The following is a 23,916-nucleotide window of genomic DNA, read 5'->3' on the forward strand; positions in this document are numbered from 1 at the left end:
CCTGCTGATGCGGCAGGTTCGTCCGATCGCGGCCCCCACTCGCCGCGGTTCGCTGTCCCAGGCCAATGGGGATGGTGGGAAGCTGCGGCCAGCACATCCCTCAGCCCGCGCCGCTTCCTGACGCCCCCATTGGCCCAGGAAGGCGAACCGCAGCGAGTGGGGGCCGCGATCGGCCGAACCTGCTGCGTCAGCAGGTAAACAAACTGGCCCGGCCCGCTAGGGTGCTTACCCTGGCGAGCCGCGTGCCGAACGTTGCCTACCCCTGGTGTAGATATTTAGGCCCAGGCCTGAACATCTTCTATACTGCTATTTTTAGCCCCGCAGATAAGACCAGGTCTCAGTGCTGTGGGGTTTTATTACTGTATAACAGACCATAAATGCTCCTTAAGACTCAAGCTAATGTATTTGAAGTTGTCTTGGTCTGTACAGTTACTGTATCAGTATTACTGTCAGTTCGGAATGTGACTTTTTAACCAATATATTTATATTTGTACATGCAGTGTGGGAATAATTGTGCTGGTATAAAGATGCTTTATATCAGAAGAGCTTATTCTCCTTCCTGCATAGCCTGTAGGAGTATTATTACTATATCACCAGTCGGGTAGTACCACTTTAACTACACCCAAGTCGTACAACTTTTGTGTATAGACAAAGCATATGTTGTCTGAAACCATACTGTATGGTCAGCTATGTTAGCCTGCATCTTAAAAAGCATTAAGAGGGCTTTTTAGTCATACTAAGTAAACTCTGTTGCAAAACATCCCTGGTTTGCCATCAAGACAGAGCCTGAGCTCTCATAACAAATCTGGAATTTTTGAATTCTATGTTATACTGACCATCAGATCCACAGATGAATAAAAGTTTACATGGGTCTTTGGGCCAAGAAAGGAAAAAAGTAATAATGCCACAGGAGGAAACTACAATAGCTAGAATGGCAGAGGCCCATGCAGATATCGCTCTGGGTATGTTCAATTTCTCCTTCTTTCACAATGTTTACTTTTAGACAGATTTTTGTGTAATCTCAGATAAAGATAAAATTTTGCATGTGTTCATCACATCAATGCATTTTGCCACTGCAATTATGAAATGTGGATTGTGTTTCTGCATTGCTAGCTCTATTGGCCTAGAAGGAGGTATCTTTCTCAAGTTGAAGAAGCCAAAATCTATGTCAGTAGAGGCATCAAAGGGAAGGAATACTACCTCTGTAACAAGGCTCATCCCTCTGATAGTGTTCTGTGGGGAAATAGATCCAGGAATGGCTGTTGGCTGTCCATATCCCTGCCCTCCACCCTCTGGCCCATAAGGCAGAACAGTGGAAATATCTGCAGAAACTTGTATAGATTTCCTGTCTAAACTTTGGTACTCACTCTTGGGGAGATAGCTGTGGTTTAGTAATTGGAGGAGCCCCAGACAGCATGGCTCATAGAGAAATCATGATATTAAGGTTTTGCAGGCAAATGGGCAGCAGCATGCAAGCACTGAACCTCTTTTTGTGGCCTTTGCCACTAGTAAATTACAAGCAATCTGTTGGTTTAAGGGACTGAACTCCCAGCTTCTTCCATGATGGGATGTGCGTAAATCTTAGCCCCTAGTAAAAGAGTGAAGTGGGAACTGTAAATTAAAACCAGTGGGGAGTCTTCACTTCCCTGTGTAAATAAACTTCTATTATTAGGGTCCTACCAAATTCATGGTCCATTTTGGTTAATTTCACAGTCATAGGAATTTAAAAATCATAAATTTTATGATTTCAGCTATTTAAATCTGAAATTTAAAGGTGCTGTAATTGTAGGGGTTGTGACCCAAAAAGGAGTTGGGGGACCTGCCTTCAGAACTGGGCAGCTGGAGAACGGGAGCCCAGCTCTGCAGGCAGACCCCTGCCAGCAGCAGCGCAGAAGTAAGGATGGCATGGTATAGTATTACCATACCATGCCACCCTTACTCCTGCGCTGCTGCCTGCAGAGCTGGGCCCTCAGTAAGCAGCCATCACTCTCCAGCAACCCAGCTCTGAAGGCAGGAGCAAGGGTGGCATGGTATGTATGGTATTGCCACCCTTACTTCTGCACTGCTGCTGGTACGGTGCTGCCTTCAGAGCTGAGCACCCAGCCAACAGCCGCCGCTCTCCGGCCACCCAGCTCTGAAAGCAGCGCAGAAGTGATACCTCCTCCTCCCCTCCCCCCAAATAACCTTGCAGTCCTCCCTGCACTTTTGGGTCAGGCCCCCCAATTTGAGAATTGCTGGATCCCCCATAAAATCTGTATAGTATAGGATAAAAGCACACAGAAGAGAGACCAGATTTCACAGTCCATAACATGTTTTTTCTATTATGAAGCAGTTTCTAAATTGGAATGTTAAACATAGATAATTAATATCAATGTGAATATTTGTCCTTTGTTATTGTAATTAAATAATGGCATGGAGTGTACAGTTGTCTTTTTATAGGCACTTATGTGCTTCAAATAACTAGAAAATAAAAGACATGGACTGGCAGGGAATTCTGCTCGCAGGCAGCAAGTAACTTTAAAAAGGGGGGAGGGGGCGGGGGGAAGAAGAGCAAGAAAGCATGTAAAAATATTGCACTAGTGTTACTTGCAGGCGTAGTCTGTAGCAGACATTGATCCTAGGAGGAAGTTTGCCTTCCAAATCAGGAAGCTTAAAGGTGTACTATCAATTTAACTTTATTTTTAGAATTTAAAAAACAAAACAAAACACCTTTTTGCTCCTCTGTTTATAGTGGGATCTCCTCAGTCTTTCTGCCTTGTTAACTGACTATACAAAGTGCTGTCAATTGCACAAAGTAAACAAATTGAAAAATAGTTTTTTTTTCCCACTAACTTCTGTTTTAATAATCTTAGTTGTAACAGTAATAGGAGCAACACTTTCAGGCAAATATAACTTCAAGTTGAGCATCCCTTTTTAAAAGCACTTAGCACATGCTGAATGAAGTAGGCAATTGACAGCCCATAACCCAAACTCATTTTTGTGAGGGGTGGGAAAAGGACACAATCTTACCTACTTCTGTGACATAATTACAGGTGAAAGTAATATTACAAAAAAGTGCTCCTTTTCATCTTGGTCACAGATAAGTAATATCAAAATAACGGCAGTCTGATCTATGAGAGAGCCTGGATCTATCAGTCAGAGTGCTGGCAAGTATTAACATAAACCCATTTCCCTTTAAAGGCAATTGGCTAGAGTGTGGATTGTCATTTGTCAGCTTTTGAGTCTCTGCCTCCCCTTTATAATCTCAGCAAAGCTCTTTGCACGTACTTAGTTCAGTCATCCACCTGGGTCACCTTCCGTATATGAGCATGTGGTGAGATTCATGACTTAATATATTGAGCTAGTCCCAGATTGTAAACCGATCCAGAACACTGAGTAATTCTCTGACTCATAAGTGGCATAGCCACAAAAGGTTGGTAGAAGTCTTGGAAGAATGCTGTTTAGTTTTACACACAAAATAATAATTTGATGGATCACAAAAATAATTGCTGGCTTATAAATAGGCTTGGCAGGATTTGATTTAAGTAGTTGGTAAATGTCGATTTTACTTGACACATTGAAATTAGCGAAAAAAATAATCCATCAGTAACAGTTGGCAACCACAGCCTTCTCTGCACCTTGCATTTGCAGGAATCCAATGTCACCAGCCCCACAGCTGCACAGGGAACTCTCTGCAGTCCTGCTGTCCTGGCACTGCTCATCTGTTCTCTGGCAGGGAGTACTTTCTGCTCATGATTTGTGTCAAGCTGCATTAGGATGGTAACTGGAATTTAACTAAACATACAAAATAGCATCTAAATTTTTTATTTTTTTTTTAAAAACAAGCCCTTAATACAGTAGATGACCTATTGTGCCATATTTATAAAGCTTGGCCTCAAAAGTTAATGTTTTCCCGCTCATTCTTTCTTTTTATAAAAAAATTCCCTTTAACTCTACGTTTTTTGATAGTCTCGTGGATTGAGTATATTTATTTTTTTATTTAAATGTTTTAAGAGATTGTAAATTTAGGCCTTAAAGTATTTTGTATTAAGTTCAGATTTTGTTTTAAACAGGTTTATTTAAAAAAGAAAATCTATAATTCAAGTAACAAAATAAAATCACTTTTATCCACCCTGCTTACGAACATTAGTACTGTCGTTGAATTGGTAGTTCTAAAAACACCACCAGATAAAGCTGTGGTAGTTTCTTTATAGAGTACTCTACATGTATCCAAATCTTTACAACCTTGTCACAAAAGAACTGCAAGTTAATAATGCAAATGTTGAAGATGAACCCCACTGAATTTTTAGTCATTTCATCAGTTTATTGTTCTGAAAATACAGACAAATGACTGAATTGCCTTTTTATCCAAAGCTCAGCTTATGTCAAGAAGACTTAAATGTATTACGGGGTCTGCTAAAGAAAATTAAAAGTACCTTTTTCTGTGCATTTAAAGCAGGTGATTTTATGGAGCTTTCAGAAGAACACTGTCACGAAGTAAAAAAATGAAAGTTGTGGTTGGGTATTTTTTGTAATGTGGTCACTTTCCCCCAAAACTGGACTGAGATATCAATATATGCATTATATTTTGACAGCTTGTTGATGGCCTTAGATGTAACAGTTTCAGTCTTTACTGATGTGGTCTGGTTTCAGATAATTGCTTAGAAATAAGGTGGAATACCCCCATTACGGTACATCCAGTCCACCAGATTTATACTGTTAATTATCTGACAAGGTGCCTGGCCTTGGTTTATCAATAGTATCCTCAGCTATGATGTGGTTTTTTTTTTTTTTTTTTTTTCCCCCCCTCCTTATCAGTACAGCATGTGAGCTGATAAATTTAATTTTTTCAGTGACTTGTATGCATGGATTAACTTAATCTCTGTTGAATAAAAGGGGACTCTCGCTATTGAAATAAGTGACAACCAGCTATTTCCCGTAATAGGACCGATATACAGTAACTCCTCGCTTAACGTTGTAGTTATGTTCCTGAAAAATGCTACTTTAAGCAAAACAATGTTAAGCAAATCCAATTTCCCCAAAAGAATTAATGTAAATGGTGGGGGTTAGGTCCCAGGGAATTTTTTTTTTTTTGCCAGACAAAAGACTATACACACACACACGCAGTATAAGTTAAACAAACAGTTTAATACTGTACACAGCAATGATGATTGTGAAGCTTGGTTGAGGTGGTGGAGTCAGAGGGTGGGATATTTCCCAGGGAATGCCTTACTGCTAAATGATGAACTAGCACTTGGCTGAGCCCTCAAGGATAAACGCATTGTTGTTAATGTAGCCTCACACTCTACAAGACAGCACAAATGGAGGGAGAGACACAGCGTGGCACACACACACACATCATGTGTGCCTGTGAGAGAGAGAGATGCTCATTGCCCCTTTAAGTACACTGACCCTACTCTAAGTACACTGCCTTTTTAAGTAGATCAGCGAGTTGAAACAGCAACAGCTGCCAACAAGCTCCCTCTGTCCTGAGCCCTGTCAGGTTCTAACCCCCCACCCCCACACACACACTCTGTGGAGATGGGGAAAAGGAGCGAGGGGAGGGGGATATCCTGACATTAGCACCCCTTTCACCCCTCCCCCTCTGCACAGCAAACAGGAGGCTCCCGGGAGCAGCTCCAAGGCAGAGAGCAGGAGCAGCACACGGCAGTGCGGGGAGGGACAGCTGAACTGCTGACAATTAATAGCCTGCTGGGTGACTGCTGCACAGGGAACTTAGGGGAGCTGATAGGGGGCTGCCGGTCCACCCTGGTTCCAAGCCCCCACCAGCTAGCTCCAATGGGCTGCTCTTCCTGCAAGCAGTGGACAAAGTAGGCAGTTAATGGTGTTATAAGGGAGCATTGCACAACTTTAAACAAGCATGTTCTCTAATGGATCAGCAATGAAACAACCTTAACCTGGACGACATTAAGTGAGGAGTTACTGTATTGCATAGAACAGTGCTTCTCAAAGTTGGGCCACCGCATGTGCAGGGAAAGCCCCTGGCGGTCCGGGCCGGTTTGTTTACCTGCCACGTCGGCAGGTTCGGCCGATCGTGGCTCCCACTGGCTGCGGTTCGCCGCTCCAGGCCAATGGGGGCTGCGGGAAGCGGAGTGGGCAGAGGGATGTGCTGGCCGCCCTTCCTGCAGCCCCCATTGGCCTGGAGTGGTAAACCGCGGCCAGTGGGAGCCGCGATCGGCCGAACCTGCAGACGTGGCAGGTAAACAAACTGGCCCGGACCGCCAGGGACTTTCCCTGCACAAGCAGCGAACCGGCTTTGAGAAGCACGAGCATAAAACACTGGATCTCAGAGTACAGATTGTTATAGATCTTCCAAATGTAATCCTGATCTTTAAAGTGTGTATCTGTCTGTCCCCTCACACATACACCTCTACCCCGATATAACGCGTCCCGATATAACACAAATTTGGATATTACGCGGTAAAGCAGCACTGCGGGGGGGGGGGGAGGGGGGAGGCTGTTCACTCCGGCGGATCAAAGCAAGTTCGATAGAACGCGGTTTCACCTACAATGCAGTAAGATTTTTTTGGCTCTTGAGGACAGTGTTTTATCGGGGTAGAGGTGTACCCCATGTAAGTAAGGCTAAGTTTTATCACAGGTATTTTTAGTAAAAGTCCTGAACAGGTCCCGGGCAGTATACAAAAATTCACAGTCCCATGACCTGTTCAGGACTTTTACTAAAAATACCCCTGACTAAAACTGGGGGGCGGGGGGAGAGACTCTGGGGGACACTGCAGGTGCTGGGGAGGTTGGCGCAGCCCAGGGAAACGATGCTGGTGCTGGGGAGGGGGGGGGCACAGCCCAGGAGGGCGAGGTGCGTTGCGGCCTAGGGGGGAGCGCGGGTGCTGGACAGGGGGTTGGTGGGGCTAGGGCAGGCTGCCTACCCAGTTCCTGGTAAGTGGCAGCTCCAGCTCCACATGCTGCCTCTGCTCCACCCCAAGCCCCAGTTCTGCAGCTCCCATTGGTTGGGGACCGCAGCCAATGAGAGATGATGATGGGGCAGTGCTTGGCTGCTGGCAGAGGCAGCATGTGGAGCTAGGTGAGCCGAGGGAGAGGAGCGCCCCCTGTAAGCAGCGGCTCCAAGCCCTTAACCCCCCACACACACACATACACCTCCCCCCCAAACTCCTGCTGCTGGGGAGCGGGGCGGCCCCGAGTCTGCCACAGCAGCAGCCAGTGCGACTGACCCGGAGGCTGCCTGAGCTGCTCAGACGACTCCTAAGCCAGCTGCACAGGGCTGTTGCAGAAGTCACAGAAAATCATGGAATCTGTGACTTCTGTGACAAACACATAGCCTTACCCATGAGAAGTAATTGCATGTTCAAAGTTTCATCTTGATTTCTCACATTTCTTAACTCTTCATGATTCTTATACTTTTGGTATATTATGAATACTTGTGATGTAAATTTACATTAATAATATAGATACTAAGTTTGTGTTGAATGGATATAAATCTAGGTCTAAAATTAGTTATTTATAATCAAGTACAGTTGAGGAGCACAGGTTGTGTGTGCAGATGGTAAGATACACAAGCATCAGAATCTTAGTTTGATGTTGACCATACTCAACGTTTTTATTAAGCAAAACTAAAATGGTCTATTATAAATGTGATAAGTGAATGTTTCAGATATGTTGCAAAGCATAGTTAACGTTTTATAAATGTGATCACTCCAATAGCTAATTAAGTATGTAGTCGCCTACCTTGAGAAATATATAGTAAAACAAATGACAGGTGGAGATTTTGTATGGGCTTTTTGTCTGAAATTTCGGGGACCAGCATGCTTTTCTCAATATCCAGATGAACATACATCATTAATTTTATTTTCTACTACTATTTCTCCTGAAATCCACCAACCTATCTGTTACCTAAATGAGTCTCTTCCAAATGTAGCAGTAGTGTATGCTAGTCTTTTCCCAGTCAGATCTGCATAGGTTTTAATTTTAAATGATAAATCTTCACATTGCAGACTTCCAGTTCATTTCAATTGGTATCTGAAACTCTTCTTTTTAGATTTGAGCAATTAATGGGAAAATCTATTGTAGCTGACTCCAGCTAAAATGATGATCAGAAATCACAAATGGAATAGCCACAATAACTTTTGAAGAGCAGTATTAGCTAGTTTTAGTAGAAAATACAAAAAGTTTTTTATATACCAAGTTTCTGATAACAGCGAAGTGAAACACTTCAGGTATGTACTCCTGCAAAGTGCTTCTAGAACTTGTAAGCAGGGCATCTGTTTCTTGATTTGCCCAATTTTGCACAAAATGTCTTGGATAGAAACTTGTAATAGAATTCAGTTTTTGGACTCTGAAGTGGTCTATACTGGCAAAAAATGGGAACCCATAATTCACAATGGATACATACTTTTTTTAGCCAGGATTCAGGCATCTCTGGTAAACTGCATCTTCTACCAGTAGATAATTGTAAATCCCATTTTTGTCAGGGTGACCAAGCCAAAGTCCTGTACCTTAAGTATGAGACTCTTTCCTCTAGGAATGTCATGCTCTGTATCAAGTGACTTGGACAAATGTTAAATAAGTAGTAAGTATAAAACTCAGCTGACTAGCACACACGCCAACACCCAAACCAGAGCACTATTCCTGTTGTGAGCAGTCTGACAGAGGGTTGTCTTCACTGCGAAGTTAACTCAGGTTATAACTCGTGTAGCTCTGAGTCTGACTCCATCCACGCAAAAATCTGAAGCTCAAGTGTGGTGCTTTAAACAAGCTAACTGGCCTGTCGGGGGTATAGATTGAAGCTCAAGTGCTGCTGCTACTACTACTGCCTGCTGTGTGGACAGAGTGATGACTTTTTTTTTCAAATCTAGACACACATATACACATTTATTATATTTCCTGTTAGAAATGAACATTAATTCGAAAGGCATTTTCTGCAACACTTTAAAAAATATTGTTAGCATTTAATAGGCCAATGGTGTCCCAAATACTCTTAAGACAGTAAAGGAAGCTGACTCATAAGTGTGAAGTAATTGAGCACAGCTGACAAATTTTCATGGCCCGAGTCTTTGCAAAAGGCCTAAAAGCTGTAAATGTGCATCCAAAGGACCAAGAAATCTCCAATAATCAATACCTGTAAAATCGAAATGCAGTTAGGCTCTAACATTCTGAATGTTGTCAGTGAAAGATAAGTTGTTATTTATTATTAAAGGAGTTCATGTTGAGCATTAGTGCAACATGCAGAAATGATTCAGCAGTGCTAAATTCGGTTGCTGGACAAGTTACCCTTTTGGCAATAAATTAAAAATGGTCATTATTTAAAGCCTCCTTGTGCTCTTGTTTGTTTGTTTGTTTGTTTTTTTGTTAAATCTGAAAGTGAATGATAAAACCAGATGCCCTCGACTGGAATTCTGATCTGTGACAATTTTCAGTTGCTTTTAAACCATGAACTGTGCTCTCCTTAGGGAGTGACAGTCAATGACACTTTTTCATCTGACTCTTATAAAGATTAATGTGGTCGTCAGTGGAGTTTGGCACTTGATTTAACATGGAGGAATCAACAAGAACCTCTGTGTTTGCGAACCGATACTATGAATGTTATAGTGGAATGGAAGCTGAGAAATAGAAGAAATGGCTGATTTTAAAATAAACTAGGGATGAAGGTTTAATATATTAAGTGGAATGACACTAAACAATGTAAAATACAAAAAAGCCATGTAATGTGCTCTTAGAGGTTTATGTTCTATAATAAATTACTAGTATGCTAATATTTGAAGTGACCAAGTCCCATCATGGATTTTCAAGGTGTCCTGAAGAGTAGTAAAGAGCACAGGAGTGCTAGAACAGGGGATGCCAAGGGCCATGGCCCTCCTACTTTTTGCCACGGGCCGGCCCCTTGCCCCTCCTCTTACAGCAATGAAACCAGCAGGTGGTTAAATGGCAGTTGGGGAGAGGGAAGATGTGGCAGATCCCTGAGCAACTATCCCCCAAAGACATCAAATGTTAAAGTATGGCTTCAGGCTGCTGCCCATAACCCCTTCTCTCTGTTCAAGATAGCAAAAAAACTTAGGTCCCACATGAGGAAAGAGAGGTTGACACATTATACAACACTCAATAGGCTTGTGCACCTGGGTTTAGTTCTACATTGTTAATAAAACTCAACAACTTTAGGTGGGTTTCAGCTTTTATTATGAAAGGTTTGCATAGATCAAATAAGATAATGCTTTCAGATTTAAGTGTGCTCTCTCCCTGACACTTGCATGTAACGTTCATCAATCTTAATTTATTATGTGCAAGTTACTGTTTTGAACTAATAAGACTGGGATGCTCTCTTGTCAAAAAGAGAATATTTTAAAATAGTCCAAGTGTCTAGATTCCAAACTGTTGTCTGTGACCCTTCTAAATGATGTATCAAAACATAAAACTAATAATTCTGTACAAGATAATTATAGTAGCAGTGACTTGAGCATCGAACTGGCTACCTCCTGAAGGGTAATGGAACTGTAAGCATTAACTAAAAATGGTAAAAGTATGGTATTTGGTCACTTTAGATTTAAATTCTAAACATTCCAAAGATCCACACTGAAGGTGGGGAGGGAGGGGGGCAAAGCAGGGGTTATGTGGGTTTGTTTTGAGTTTTTATTTTTTTATTTTTTGTTTTTTTCCTGTTTAATGAATTAGATTTTCATCCTAGAATTAAGACATCATTTGGTTTATTGGAACAATTGCACTGTTGAACTGCAACCCGGGTAAACATGTTCTTAGATTAAAGGTGAACTGAATTTCTTCTTTTAAAAGCATAGTTGCAAAAAATGGCGTACTATCTTAATCCAAACCACAAATATAATCTTAAAATTACAATAAATATACTTTAATGGAGAAGCTTGCCATGGCCTTTCTTGTAAAAATTAATGGCAGCATAAACAGAAGAGAGCCTGCATTTCTTATGCTTGTTTTGAGGCTGTCAGATTTTACAGAACAGAACCTTGAACTTGGATTTTAGTGTGTAAGTAAAAGGGGAATGGATTCTTCAAATATTTTTGTTCTAAAATGTAAGTATTCATAATTTGTCTATTCATATCTCTTAATAATTAGGGTCATTAACATTTTGTATGTATTATAAAAGTATTTCAGCATATATGAACTTGTTTAGGTTTTTTTTTCTTATCCTTTTGGTACTAATAGTTCTTAAAGAATGGCTGTAGTTATATAAATACTTAGTTTTGGAATAACTGAAATGTGTGTAGTCCACTTGGGTAATATAGCACCTGAGTAGGACCTGCAAGTAAGTATGGTGAAAAGTTAGATGTTTGGAGCATCAACATATTTGTCTTTGTACAGATATTATTGTAAAATCTTTAATTCTTATCAGATGAGTGTCCTGAAAATTGATTAGCTTTAATAATAGTTTGTTACGAGCACCAAAGTCCCTTAAAAACCCTGACCTAACTTTTGTTTCTAAGTTGCATTTTTTTAAACATCTAGCTTCAAAAAACATGATTTTCTGCACAGACATTGTATTCCAAACTTCTCACTGGAGCAGTTTTATAACTGTTGAAAGGTCCAGAAAGTAGATTTATGATAGCAAGAGATCACTTATAAATATATGATCATCTCAAAAGGAAGATACAGTATTATAATTAAATAAAATTCTGAATTAATGCAATTCAAAAACAATGGCTAAAGTCTGGCAACTGAGAAATGAAGCTAAGTCGCATTAAGGCCACTTTAATTCTGAGTGAGAGTGTTCACACAGTGATTTAATGTGGTCTAACTAATCCACTTCAGATTTACACCCTTAGTTATTTCAGATTAATTTTCTTGGATATCCCCAGATTATCTTCCTACTACAATGGCACTGTGATGTCATAGACCAAACTGATATGCTATTGCAGGGGTCGGCAACGTTCGGCACGCGGCTCGCCAGGGTAAGCACCCTAGCAGGCTGGGCCAGTTTATTTACCTGCTGACGCAGCAGGTTTGGCTGATCGCGGCCCCCACTCGCCGCGGTTCGCCGTCCCGGGCCAATGGGGGCAGCGGGAAGCCGCGGCCAGCACATCCCTCGGCCCGTGCCGCTTCCCACCGCCCACATTGGCCCGGGGCGACGAACCACGGCGATTGGGGGCTGCGATTGACCAAACCTGCTATGTAAGCAGGTAAATAAACTGGCCCGGCCCGCTAGGGTGCTTACCCTGGCGAGCCGTGTGCCGAACGTTGCCGACGCCTGTGCTATTGTATCAACAGCTTTCACAGAGCTTTGTGTGTTTGTTGTTTTTATTATTATTTTATTGATCAGCATATAATATACTTATGATTGATTTAAGACTACTTAATTAGGTTTATGCTGTAGGGCATTAATTTCTAACTGTGCCACTGGTGGCTTTCTTATATCTTTAATTTTTGCATATTACATATACATTTATGTTACAGGTAATGTAAAAGGCACTGCATTTAAATATTCTGTTTAATAGTAGTATCTAATTATTGCTCATTTTATTACACCATTTGGGTGAAAGAATACTGTCAGGAATAGATTACATAAGGAACAAAGATGCTTATGTTCACATCTAACAGTGAAACAAGCAAGTTTTTTCCACAGTAAGCAGTAGTCACAGCTCACCTCCTGCCCACATATTGTCAGCTGTCATGGGTTTGTAGGCATCACAGCAGAGGCTAGTCTTAATTTAATGCTAGTGAAAGGTGCCAGACACAGATCTCAATTTATCTCTAGAATGGGTACAGTGCAAACAGTAGAAGTCCAAACATCACCAGCCTACCTTGCCACAGCATTTCAACCTTCATCTACAGCAGAGGTGGGCAAACTTTTTGGCCTGAGGGCCACATCTGGGTATAGAAATTATATGGCAGGCCATGAATGCTCACGAAATTGGGGTTGGGGTGTGGGAGGAGGTGAGGGCTCTGGCTGGGGGTGTAAGTTCTGGGGTGGGGCCAGAAATGAGAAGTTCAGGTTGCAGCGGGGGCTGCGGGCTCTGGGTTGGGGCTAGGGATGAGGAGTTTGGGGTATAGGAGGGTGCTCCGGGCTGGGATCAAGGGTTTCGGAGGGCAACAGGGGGGTTGGGGCGCGGTGGAGTGGCTCAGAGGTGCAGGCTCTAGGCAGCGCTTATCTCAAGCGGCTCCTGGAAGCAGCAGCATGCCACATCCCCCTCTGGCTCCTACACGGAGGCGAGGCCAGACATTTCTGCTGCGCACTGACCCGTCTGCAGGTGCCTCCCCTGCTGCTCCCATTGGTTGCAGGTCCTGGGGCAGCGCTTGGGGCAGGGGCAGCATGCAGAGCGGAGCCCCCTGGCTGCCCCTAGGCGTACGAGCCAGACAGGGGACATGCCGCTGCTTCCAGGAGCCACGCGGAGCGGCTCCCAACCTTGCTCCCCAGCGGGAGCTCAAGGGCCAGATTAAAATGGCTGGTGGGCCTGGGCCGTGGTTTGCCACCCTCTGATCTACAGACTGCCTTCTAAGGGTGAAGGGGGAGAGTAGCCTCCTTGAACTTTCTCTGTTGAAGTTGCTAACAAAGATATTGATTGTAATATTTTATGAACCAATAACAAACTCATTTCCCATCGTATTTTTAATACTTGTTTGTTTAATCATTAGAACTTCAGTTTGTTTAAACAGTAAAGTTCTTCTTATGGGCTGGTATCTAACATACTGTAAGATATTTTAACTTATGAATGCATTCTTCTGCAGTGTATTTTCTGTGTGTAGATAAATACCACATTCTCTGGTTCATGGATTTCTTTGATGTGGTGTCCTATTCATAATAAACTTGTCATTTTTCTGTAATATTGTATGCAGCAAGTAAAAATTTAAACATCCCTGGTAAGCACTTTCTACAGAACTGTTTGGCTATTGTACTTATTACTAACAAATACTTGCATCTCTCTACAGTTGGCATGTTCTTCTAGGCAATGTATGGGGGGGAAGCTATAGGTTTTAAATGAAATGCATTATCCGATGTCTATTTATAACCTAATGTTGCATGCTAAAAATTAGTAGTGAAAAGATTTTAAAGATCAGTGAACTTGAAGCTGGCACCTACTTACCAAATGTGGGTAGGTCTTTGTTATGGGAGACTTAGGCTCAAAATGTATCTAACTTCTTCCTTCCCCTCCACTCCCCCCTCCCCCCCCCATTTTGTCTTCCCTCTTGTATAGAGCTTAGATGTTCTTTCTTCCCTTCTGAATCTCTTGCATCCAATTACTGTCTGTGTTTTCTTTCCTGGTAGAATTGTTTAGATTTTCTTCCAGATGATAGCCCTGTGAGCTAGTAGCAGAAATGATTACCTTGAAATCAAGTTTGAAATCAAATTAACACTTTTTTCATAAAATATTAGCCATGCAGTTTTGTTAATTACTTATTGTTGCAAGGTGTTTATCCAAAGTTTGTTGTTTTGTATGGCAGCACCAGTCTCCCAAGTGCCTTAGATAAGGTTCCTCCCACTAAATGCTTACAAATAAAGTAGACAAAGGGTGGAACATCATATGTTCTCAATGACTGCCACCAGTGATAAGACCTCATTTTAATGTCTGCTAAATGATGGCACCCCTAAATTTTGTAAATTACCCTATGTTTTGTGGATTTGTATAGTTATTTTTAATTGTAACACTCCAAGATCTGTAAGTAAAAAAACTGAATTTTTAAAATTCACTGACATTTAAAAATTCAATTCCCTAATTTGTAAATTGTCTTGAAAACTAGGGATTTAGGAGATTATGGCATCTGAAGCCCACAATGTTAGAAAATGGAACCTGTTGCATACCAAGGGTCATCACATTGATGTCAGAAAAAGGATCTCTCATTCCACTAATAAGAACATGAAGGAGGTAAGTTTATTTACTTTGTTACTATTTCCTTGGGTAAACTTATTTACCTAAAACTATAAATTTGATGCTGGTTAATTTAGCTGTAACTTTAAATCGATGCAGTGATTTTTGTCCCAAGATTATAATATATAGTCATAACAAAAAAAGCAGCAAATACAAAACAGCTCTCCAACAAGACACCATTACAAAATCAAAATCTCCCTATGCTGAGAATGTCAAAAGAAACCAAGCCCCAGTCACCTCAGCCCTCCCCAGATGTCTGTATGAAAAGATGGGGTTTGCAACATTAAATGAAGGTCAACAAATTTGTGCTCTTCCCACCAAGATGGGGGAGTGAGTCCAAAGCTGAGGGCCCTCGTGGAGATTCCTACCACTGGAGACTCTTATAAAATCAAGAAAGCTCCAGCTTAAACACATCCACTGATCAAGGTAGTATTGCATGGAAAGAGAACCAGTCTCGTAGATAGGGCTTTATAGGTTCAAAACACCTTAAATAAAACCTAGAAGCCAAAAGGTACCAGTGCAAACCATGGAGCTTAAACAAGTTTGCCACCACATTGTACAGTAACTTCAGTTTCTGAATAGCTCTAAGATGCAGCACTATCTAGGGTTCTGCAATCGTTAGATCTAGAGATGAGAGAAGCATTTACAGCAAAGTCAGCATCTGGACCTGCCTGGAAGAAAGCAGTCCTCTGGTTACTGCTGCAATTTGATCATCTAAAAGCAGCTGGGAATCTAAACAGACCCCATGTCAAAAACTTCTATAACAAATTACAGACAGAAGCCTTCAACTATGAAAGTGGGCATCACCTTAAACATCCTCTGGCAGTTTTTTCCCAAACCACCGTAATCCTTTGTAGTGTCATCTGGATTGAGTCTCAACCAGTTTCCTGACATCATCTCACCCAAACACTGAGATATGTTCCACCACGCTCTTCAAGCTGGACACAAAAGGGGAATACACCTCTACCCCGATATAACACGAATTCAGATATAACGTGGTAAAGCAGAGCTTTGGGGGTGGGGTGTGGGGCTGCGCACTCCGGTGGATCAAAGCAAGTTCAATATAATGCAGTAAGATTTTTTGGCTCCCGAGGACAGCGTTATATCGGGGTAGAGGTGCATCAATTATACTGAAATGAAGAGACTGTGAAAATGACTACATGGAAGTTGCAGGATATACATTATTCTGGAGAGGGTACCTGAAAGGTGCTTCATTTGTATGAAGTGCCACCTGATAGATGCAATGGAAAAGAATATCTAAGGGTTAGTTTCTAGCTGCATCTCCGTAGTTGAGTTTTTAAGAGGATTTGAGCAGATGATGAAGGGAAGGAGAGAAGAGGCTGAAGGGAAAACACAAGACTTGCAGATGCATGCTGGACCATAGAACTATGAGGGTAGACTGCTGGATGGGGAAAGTGGCCAGTGGAAGTATGTGACTATGAGAACAAGGCAGAGGAAAATACCTGTTAGTGAAGGAGAAATAGAGCTACGAACAGTTGTGCTGACCTGGAAAATGAAGGGGCACAGTAGTCAGTAACAGAAGATGAGAGAGCAAGAAAGAAGAGAAGAGTGGCTAGTCCTACAAGAAGAGAGACATAGTTTGGAACCCCAGGAGAATAGAGGATGACTTGAAGACTGTAGGTAAGAACAGAAGACAAGAAGACTGCATCCAGAAAGAACAAATGGTGGAAGGCCAGAGAATTGCACCAACACCAGGAAGAGACAGATCTACATGACTGGGGTCTGCCCACTAAGAAGAGGAGGCAGGCTTGTCACCAGAGCTGATCTGGAGAAAAGAAGGGTGTGTTGTCTGCTGGGATCTAAGATGTGGACCTGAGTCTGAAGAGGATCCTAATGGGAGCAGGAAAGAATCCATTGCTTATCCTTTATATGGAAACAAAGGAGCCTGCTACAGTCTCCCTGGGATACATCAAAGAAGACTACACCAGGCTGGGGAAGTCACTTAAAGAAGTGGAAGCTCAGTTAAATTTCAGTGGGATTCTATCTGTCCCTGGACAAAGAGAGTGTAAGCGAGATAAGACTGACTATCAACCTGTCAGTAGTTCAGGCATTGGTGCTTTAAGGAGAGCTTAGGGATGTTCTGCCATTGAGAGGCACAACCAATTTAAAAGAGCTTTAACCTAGGAATTTGGGGGAGATGTTCATGTAGTCTCCACACCTGATTCTAATATTGAGCAGGAGGAAAATCAAGTAACAAAGGATACAGCAATGGAAAAAGGAACAACACGTGGTAGGAGAATGGACAACAGAGGAAAGATGGTGCCAGTACCAATAACCATAACAGGTAGAAGATACTGTCAGTAAAGTGACTGCAGGAAGTGAAACCAGATGATATAGGGATAATGAAGAAACAGTGGACAGTCATGACTGGAATATAGGTATTGAAGAGTATGTGCTTTCAGGAAAGATAGAAATAAAAGTAAAGGTGGTGGAGTAGCATTGTATACTAATGACTAGGTAGACTGTAGAGAAATTATAAGTGATGGAATGAGTAAAAGAGAGTCTGGGACAAAATCACTTTTTGGAAGAAAAAGGAAGAGCCTCCCCCCGGGATAGTGCTTGGGGTTTGCTACAGACCCCCAGTATCCAATCTGGATATGGTTAGAACTTTAATATTTTAATGAAAAAAAAATATTAGTGGGAACTGTGTAATTATTGGAGACTTTAATTTCCCAGATATAGATTGGAGGACAAGTGCTACTAATGGTAGAGCCCAGATATTGCTGGAGGTGCTAGCCAACAGCTTTGTTCACTAAATAGTCACCGAATCAACAAGAGGTGATGCCATATTAGATTTAATATTGGTAAGTAGTGAGGACATCCTGGATCCAGGGAGGGGATGATAGAAGATAGGGAGACCATGCAGAACTTTAGCTTCTTTAGGTACTTGTTGAGGTCTCTCAGGTCCAGGATGGGTCACAGACTGCCCTTGGGATTAAGAAATACCAGGAATAGAACCCCTTGTTCCTGTACTTGAGAGGAACTTCTTCCACCGCACCCAGTTGCAGCAACCCCTTTACTTTCTGCGCAAGGAGACTCTCATGAGAGGGGTCCCTGAAGAGGGGTGGGGAAGGTGGGTGGAAAGGGGAGGTAGAAAGGAACTGCAGTGTATAACCCTGCTCCACTGTACTGCGGACCCAGCAGTCCGAAGTTATAGCCCTCCAGGCAGGGAGGAGGAGGGAAAGGCAGTTGGAGAACACGGGAAAGATGGATCTGGAGAAAAGCCTGGTAGGCCGCCCTCAGGTGCACCCTCAAAATGACCATTTGGCCCCTTGCTTGTTACAGGTCAAGCCCGATGGAGCAGAGGGCAGAGGCAGGTGGCTGGGGTGGCGCTTATAGCCCTTGGGTCATTTGTGGGGCTGGTCCTGCCGAGGCTGGTTATCACGATTGGCCTGGCCTGGCCTCGCCAGCACTGGTTCGGCATGCTCATGAACCTGGCAGCAGCCCTTGCCCGCCCAACCGACCGGACCTGCTGTCACAGGACCACAGTTGGCTCTTGCACCCCAACCTCGTGTCCCTCCACCTCTTGGCATGGATGCTGTGTGGCTAAATATGGAGGAGCGGACCTGCTCAGATGAAGTCCAGCAGGTCCTCCTGGGGAGTAGGAAGCCCTCAACCAGACTGACTTACCTGGCCAAGTGGACAAGATTTTCCCGCTGGGCGTCCAAGCATGGCATTTCTCCCTCATGTTCTTCCATACAATCTATCTTTGACTACCTGCTTCATCTGAGGAACCAGGGCCTGGCACACTCTTCCATTAGAGTGCATCTCGTGGCCATCTCTGCTTTTCACCCGCCAATCCAGGGCCAAATGGTGTTTTCTCATGACGTGATGGTCAGATTCTTGAGAGGCTTCAAGAGACTCTCTCCGCAGGTACGGTTCCCTGTCCCACAGTTGGTTCTTAACTTGGTCTTCTCCAGGCTCACAGGCCCACCCTTTGAGCCGCTGGGATCCTGCTCCCTTTCCCACCTGTCATGGAAGGTCTCTTTCCTGGTGGCAGTGACATCAGCAAGCAAGTCTCTGAGATTAAAGCTCGACCTCAGAACTGCCATACAGAGTCTTCTACAAGGACAAGGGTCCAGTTGAGGCCCAACCTGGCCTTCCTGTGGAAAGTGGTATCTACCTTCCATATGAACCAGGACATCTCCTCGCGGTGTTTTGTCCTAAGCCACACAAGACCAGTGAGGAGAGGCGGCTGCACGCCCTGAATGTCTGAAGGGCCCTGGCTTTTTACCTAGAGCATACCAAGCTTTTCCATAAATCGACTCAGCTCTTCATTGCCACAGCAGATAGGATGAAGGGCCTTCTGGTGTCCTCACAGAAGATTTCCAACTAGATCACCTCTTGCATACGGACCTGTTATGATCTAGTGGGGGTCCCGCCACTGCCGATTATCAGAGCCCACTCGACTAGAGCTCAGCCGCCTTCCTCGCACACATCCCTATCCAGGACATCTGCAGAGCCGCGACGTGGTCCTCTGTCCACATGTTTATGGCACATTATGCCATCACTCAGCAGGCCAGAGACAACGACGGGTTTGGCAGAGCTGTTTTGCAATCTACATGTCCGTGAAGTCCTACCTGCCTCCAGGGGTACGGGTTGGGAGTCCCCTAATATGGAATGGACGTAAGCAAGCACTCGAAGAAGAAAAGACAGTTACCTTTTCTGTAACTGATGTTCTTCAAGATGTGTTGCTCGTGTCCGTTCTACAACTAGTCGTCCTTGAACCTCCTTTCCCACTATCAGAGTTTCTGTCAAGAAGGAACTGAGGGTGGGGTGAGCCAGCAGCGCCCCTTATATCGTGCCATGAGGGCACCACTGCAGAGGGCGCCAGAGCCAGTCACCTACGGATACTGCTATGGGAAAAACTTCCGGCACTAGTGCATGTGGCAAGCACACACACCTAATATGTAATGGACATGAGCAACACATCTCAAAGAACACCAGTTACAGAAAAGGTAACTGGTTTTGTTTTTTGTTTTGTTTTTAACAAGTGTCATCAGCATGGAAGCATGTCCTCTGGAAGCATGAAGGGGCATACGAATGTTTAGCATATCTGGCACGTAAATACCTTAAAATGTCAGCTACAAAACTGCAGTGTGAATACCTGTTCTCACTTTCAGGTGACATTGTAAATAAGAAGCACAGCAGTATCTCCTGTAAATGTAAACAAACTTGCTTGTCTTAGCAATTGGCTGAATAAGAAGTAGGACTGAGTGGACTTGTAGGCGCTGAAGTTTTACGTTGTTTTGTTTTTGAGTGCAGTTATGTAACCAAAAAAACCTACATTTGTAAGTTACACTTTCATGATAAAGATACTGCACTATAGTACTTGTATGAGGTGAATTGAAAAATAGTATTACTTTTGTTTATAATTTTACAGTGCATATATTTGTAATAAAAATAATATAAAGTGAGTACTGTACACTTTGTAATTTAAATCAATATATTTGAAAATGTTGAAAAACATCCAAAAATATTTAATAAATTTCAATTGGTATTCTGTTTAACAGTGTCATTAAAACAGTGATTAATTTTTTTAATTGCAACTAATTTTTTTGAGTTATTCACGTGAGTTAACTGCAATTAATCAACAGCCCTAGTTCAGAGCACACTCTTGAACTGTTAATGCATGTCACCAGGATCCACAGGGACTGTTAGTCCACTCCAGGCTAGTGTATGGTATATTCACACCCCAGCTTGCTGCAAACTAATCATTCATGTAGACAAACCCTAAGTGGATGTTAACATAAATTTTAAATTTAAATTGAATATATCCACAAAATTCCTGAAGACTTTATCATGAGCAATAGATTTAAATAGAATATTAAAGCAATTGGACAATCTTTATATAGTTTTGCAAGTCTTATGAACATAATACCTGTTCATATAAAAATATTAATCTTTATCACTCTGGAACCTTCATCCTCTTTAAAAATCTCTACTGGCTAGAAATTACAAATACTAAAATAAAGTGGGAGTTCACAAGTTAATTTTTAAATGAGAAAATTACTGTCAAGAATGTGATTTTCATATTAAAGGTTTTTGTAATGAAGATTAGTTATCTTCAAACATTTATATGCTTAATTTTTAAAAGTTTTGTCTAATCTATACAGCAAAATCTTGATTTAGTCTTGAAGGATATTTGCAGTTCCTTTGATTATCCATACTTATTCAATGTATGAATGTTGGTACATGAACCTGTTCCAGATAGGTGAAGCTGGAATAATCAAGATTAGTGTATACAACTAGCTATAAATCGGTATGTTTTGTCTTTATGCCTCCATCCTTACCCAATCCTGACAACCAATATATTGAAAAGGTTTGTGCCTTGTAAATTAATTTGATATAGGTGACTTTTCTTTATCACAATCTCACTACCAAATTTAAAGAATTTATACTGATCACATTCCTCCAACACACTTGTAAAAAGGGAAATTATCTCTGATGTCACAATCCTACCACTCACCAAAGACATCACAATCCAATCTCTGAACAAGATGCTCATAGGATAACTGTGGAGGGGCAGCTACACCTTTTCAAACCTATGCATCTTTCACAGATACAAGCCAGTGGAAAAAGTTAACAAAGGCCATTGCTATACTCAGTTGGGGGGTGAAAAACATTAGTAAAGCAATAAAAGTGGGGGTATTCTGTTAAACCGTGGAATTGTTTCTTAAGGCTTCTTATAATACTGTTTTTCCATAGGGTAAGAAATCTCCAAAACAGTTGGCTTCTTACACAAACAGGTAGGAGAGCTACTGTTTAGAATCTGGGGGACAGAATCTGAGGGGAAAAGGGGGCAAAGCCATCACTTTTTAGAACTGTTTCTTGGATCTTTGTGTTTTGATGTTTTAAAAATACTAATAAAAACAAGAAATTATTTGGGATCCTTGTACTTCTATATAAGGTCCTTCAAAAGCTTATAGGAATAGTAGTAGTCAACAACTCCATTGTTGGGGTGGATTTTAAGTTCTTTCCTGGGAGCTTTCTGCCACACCAAAGGGAAAGCCATCAGATTAGTTCCAAAATAGGAACTCTGCTTTGAGGGCATAAATCAACCCTTCAATTTTGTTGCCTGAATTATTCTCATTCCTGGAATAGAGATGAGCCTTCAGATAAATACAGGGAGGGATATTAACAGAAGTTGTCACTATGCCAATGACCTAATTAAAGTCTTAAAGCTTCAGAAAGAGAGCAAATTACTGTTTTTGGAAAATAAAATCATTTGATTAAAATAATCTCTAGGTTTAAGGCTTAAATCCATTAAAATATCTTAGTGTTTAATTACTCTGAATTATACATAATATTTTACTTGATTTCTCATGAATATTCTCTCGTTGCAGAACAACAGTTGGACAAACTGTGACCAACTCCCCTTTTCTTTTCAAAGTAGTATATTGTAAAAAAAAAGTTCACTGTTATACTCCAAAACATTGTTACAGAAAAAAACAGTTCCCTAAAGTCAGGGGCCGTGACATGGCAAATAAGGAAAATGAACTGGCTTGTGCAGGTAATCTGCCGGCAAAACTACACGACAGTCATACGCTTTTATTAAATACCAGTGATTCTGGCTCCTCTCAAACACAAGGTCCCTCATCAAAATACAGTGGATTTTTTTCAGAGGTAAGTCAAGTTTTGCAAAAGTTTTTCTTTTGAATACAGTTGATGCCGATCACCTCAGTCCATTATTTTCATTTTGGTTTTAAGTTAGCTGCAAATGTTTTTAAAGAGACTGTAATTATTCTTAACTCATGGACCAATAAAAGAAGTGAATGTTAAAGGCAGTGTTTTGGAAGTAAATTTCTGCCAGGGAATGAGTGGGTGGGAAGCAGATACTTCACAGGAGTATTTGACCAAGCCCTGTGAAGGCGTGCAGTGTTACTTCTTGTAATTGGCTCAGAAGGCCAGATAACATGTATGCCATAATAAATTTTCATGAGTGACCTGAAAGAAAGCCATAATTAAAATCACTTAAATGCTGCCCTTTATATTTGTGTAGATTCTCTGCATTACTTCCTAAGTGAACATGTATTCAGAGATGTGGATGATGTAATGCAGTAAATATCTTCCAAAGTGTTTCTCTCTTGTTACAGTCAAAGATGTATTGTATTTAGGTATATAACAGAATGTATAGGTTTAAAATACAGTACAGGGACAAGATTTTCTGTGATGAGTTCTTAAATAGGCTCCTAAATCCTTGTTTAAACACCTAAATAAGTACAATGACTTTTTTCAAAATTGCTGGACATCAAGCAGCTCCCATGGAAGTCGGAGAGATTTGCAGGTGCTTGACATCTCTGAATGTCAGGCCACTTACTTGGATACCTAACTTTAGGCATCCATTTTTGAAAATTATGGACCAGAGTAATACATCTTATTTGTGTTGCATATTTTTTTATTAAAGGGATGCTTATGAGCTGTTATTGGTTTAAAAAAAATGCTTAGTGTCTTGGACCCCTGCATCTGAAGATTACTTAATTTACCTGTATTACAAAAATTTAAAATTCCTTCTACACAAATAAGATTTGTCACCATCTGTTTAGAAAAGCTATGTCAGTGTAATAGCCTTTATTGTATTGCAGGAATTCATTGTGCAATAACTAACCAATATTTAAGTTTGAAAACCTTTTTGTTTCTTAAATACAGGTTTCTCAGGACCATGATACTATGGCACAAGTTCTTTTTAGTAGAAATCTGAGACTGAATGTAGCTTTAACCTTCTGGAGAAGAAGAAGTATAAGTGAACTCATAGCCTATTTAGTGAGGTAAACTGTGTGTGCTGTGTTTTTTTAAGTTTATTTTTTAAATTGCTCTCTAATGCAGTAGCTATCCCAAGGCTGCTGCATCACTGTGAACTTTCTTAACTTGAAACAACTTGTAATTTAGCTACAATTCCTGATGGTTTTTAAAAATTAATCCTAGTGGAATTACACAGTGGAACATAATCAACTAGTAATCTAACCTACTTTTCCTTAATGTCTCTAGGATACAGGATCTTGGCGTAGTAGTAGATTGCCTTCCTGTACTTACCAGCAGGTAAAAAAAAAAAAAAAACTTTCAGGAGGAGGGAGTTTGAACAGGGTTCAAAAGAATT

The 23,916-nt window shown here is 41.6% G+C and overlaps 1 protein-coding gene across 1 annotated transcript in view; it reads left to right on the top strand.

Moving 5' to 3' along the window:
• The window catches only part of KATNBL1 (katanin regulatory subunit B1 like 1), a 43,812-nt gene that overhangs the window by 7,501 nt on the left and 12,395 nt on the right, over positions 1-23,916 (top strand). Inside the window, exons 2-6 of the mRNA XM_054026678.1 lie at positions 14,671-14,795; positions 21,528-21,568; positions 22,166-22,445; positions 23,469-23,587; positions 23,808-23,858. Coding sequence (XP_053882653.1) covers positions 14,685-14,795; positions 21,528-21,568; positions 22,166-22,445; positions 23,469-23,587; positions 23,808-23,858 — 602 coding nt within the window. The 5' untranslated portion in view covers positions 14,671-14,684. The remainder of the gene's footprint in view (positions 1-14,670; positions 14,796-21,527; positions 21,569-22,165; positions 22,446-23,468; positions 23,588-23,807; positions 23,859-23,916) is intronic.

This window comes from Malaclemys terrapin, chromosome 4 (genome assembly GCF_027887155.1).
Source record: "Malaclemys terrapin pileata isolate rMalTer1 chromosome 4, rMalTer1.hap1, whole genome shotgun sequence".
NCBI lineage: Eukaryota > Metazoa > Chordata > Testudines > Emydidae > Malaclemys > Malaclemys terrapin.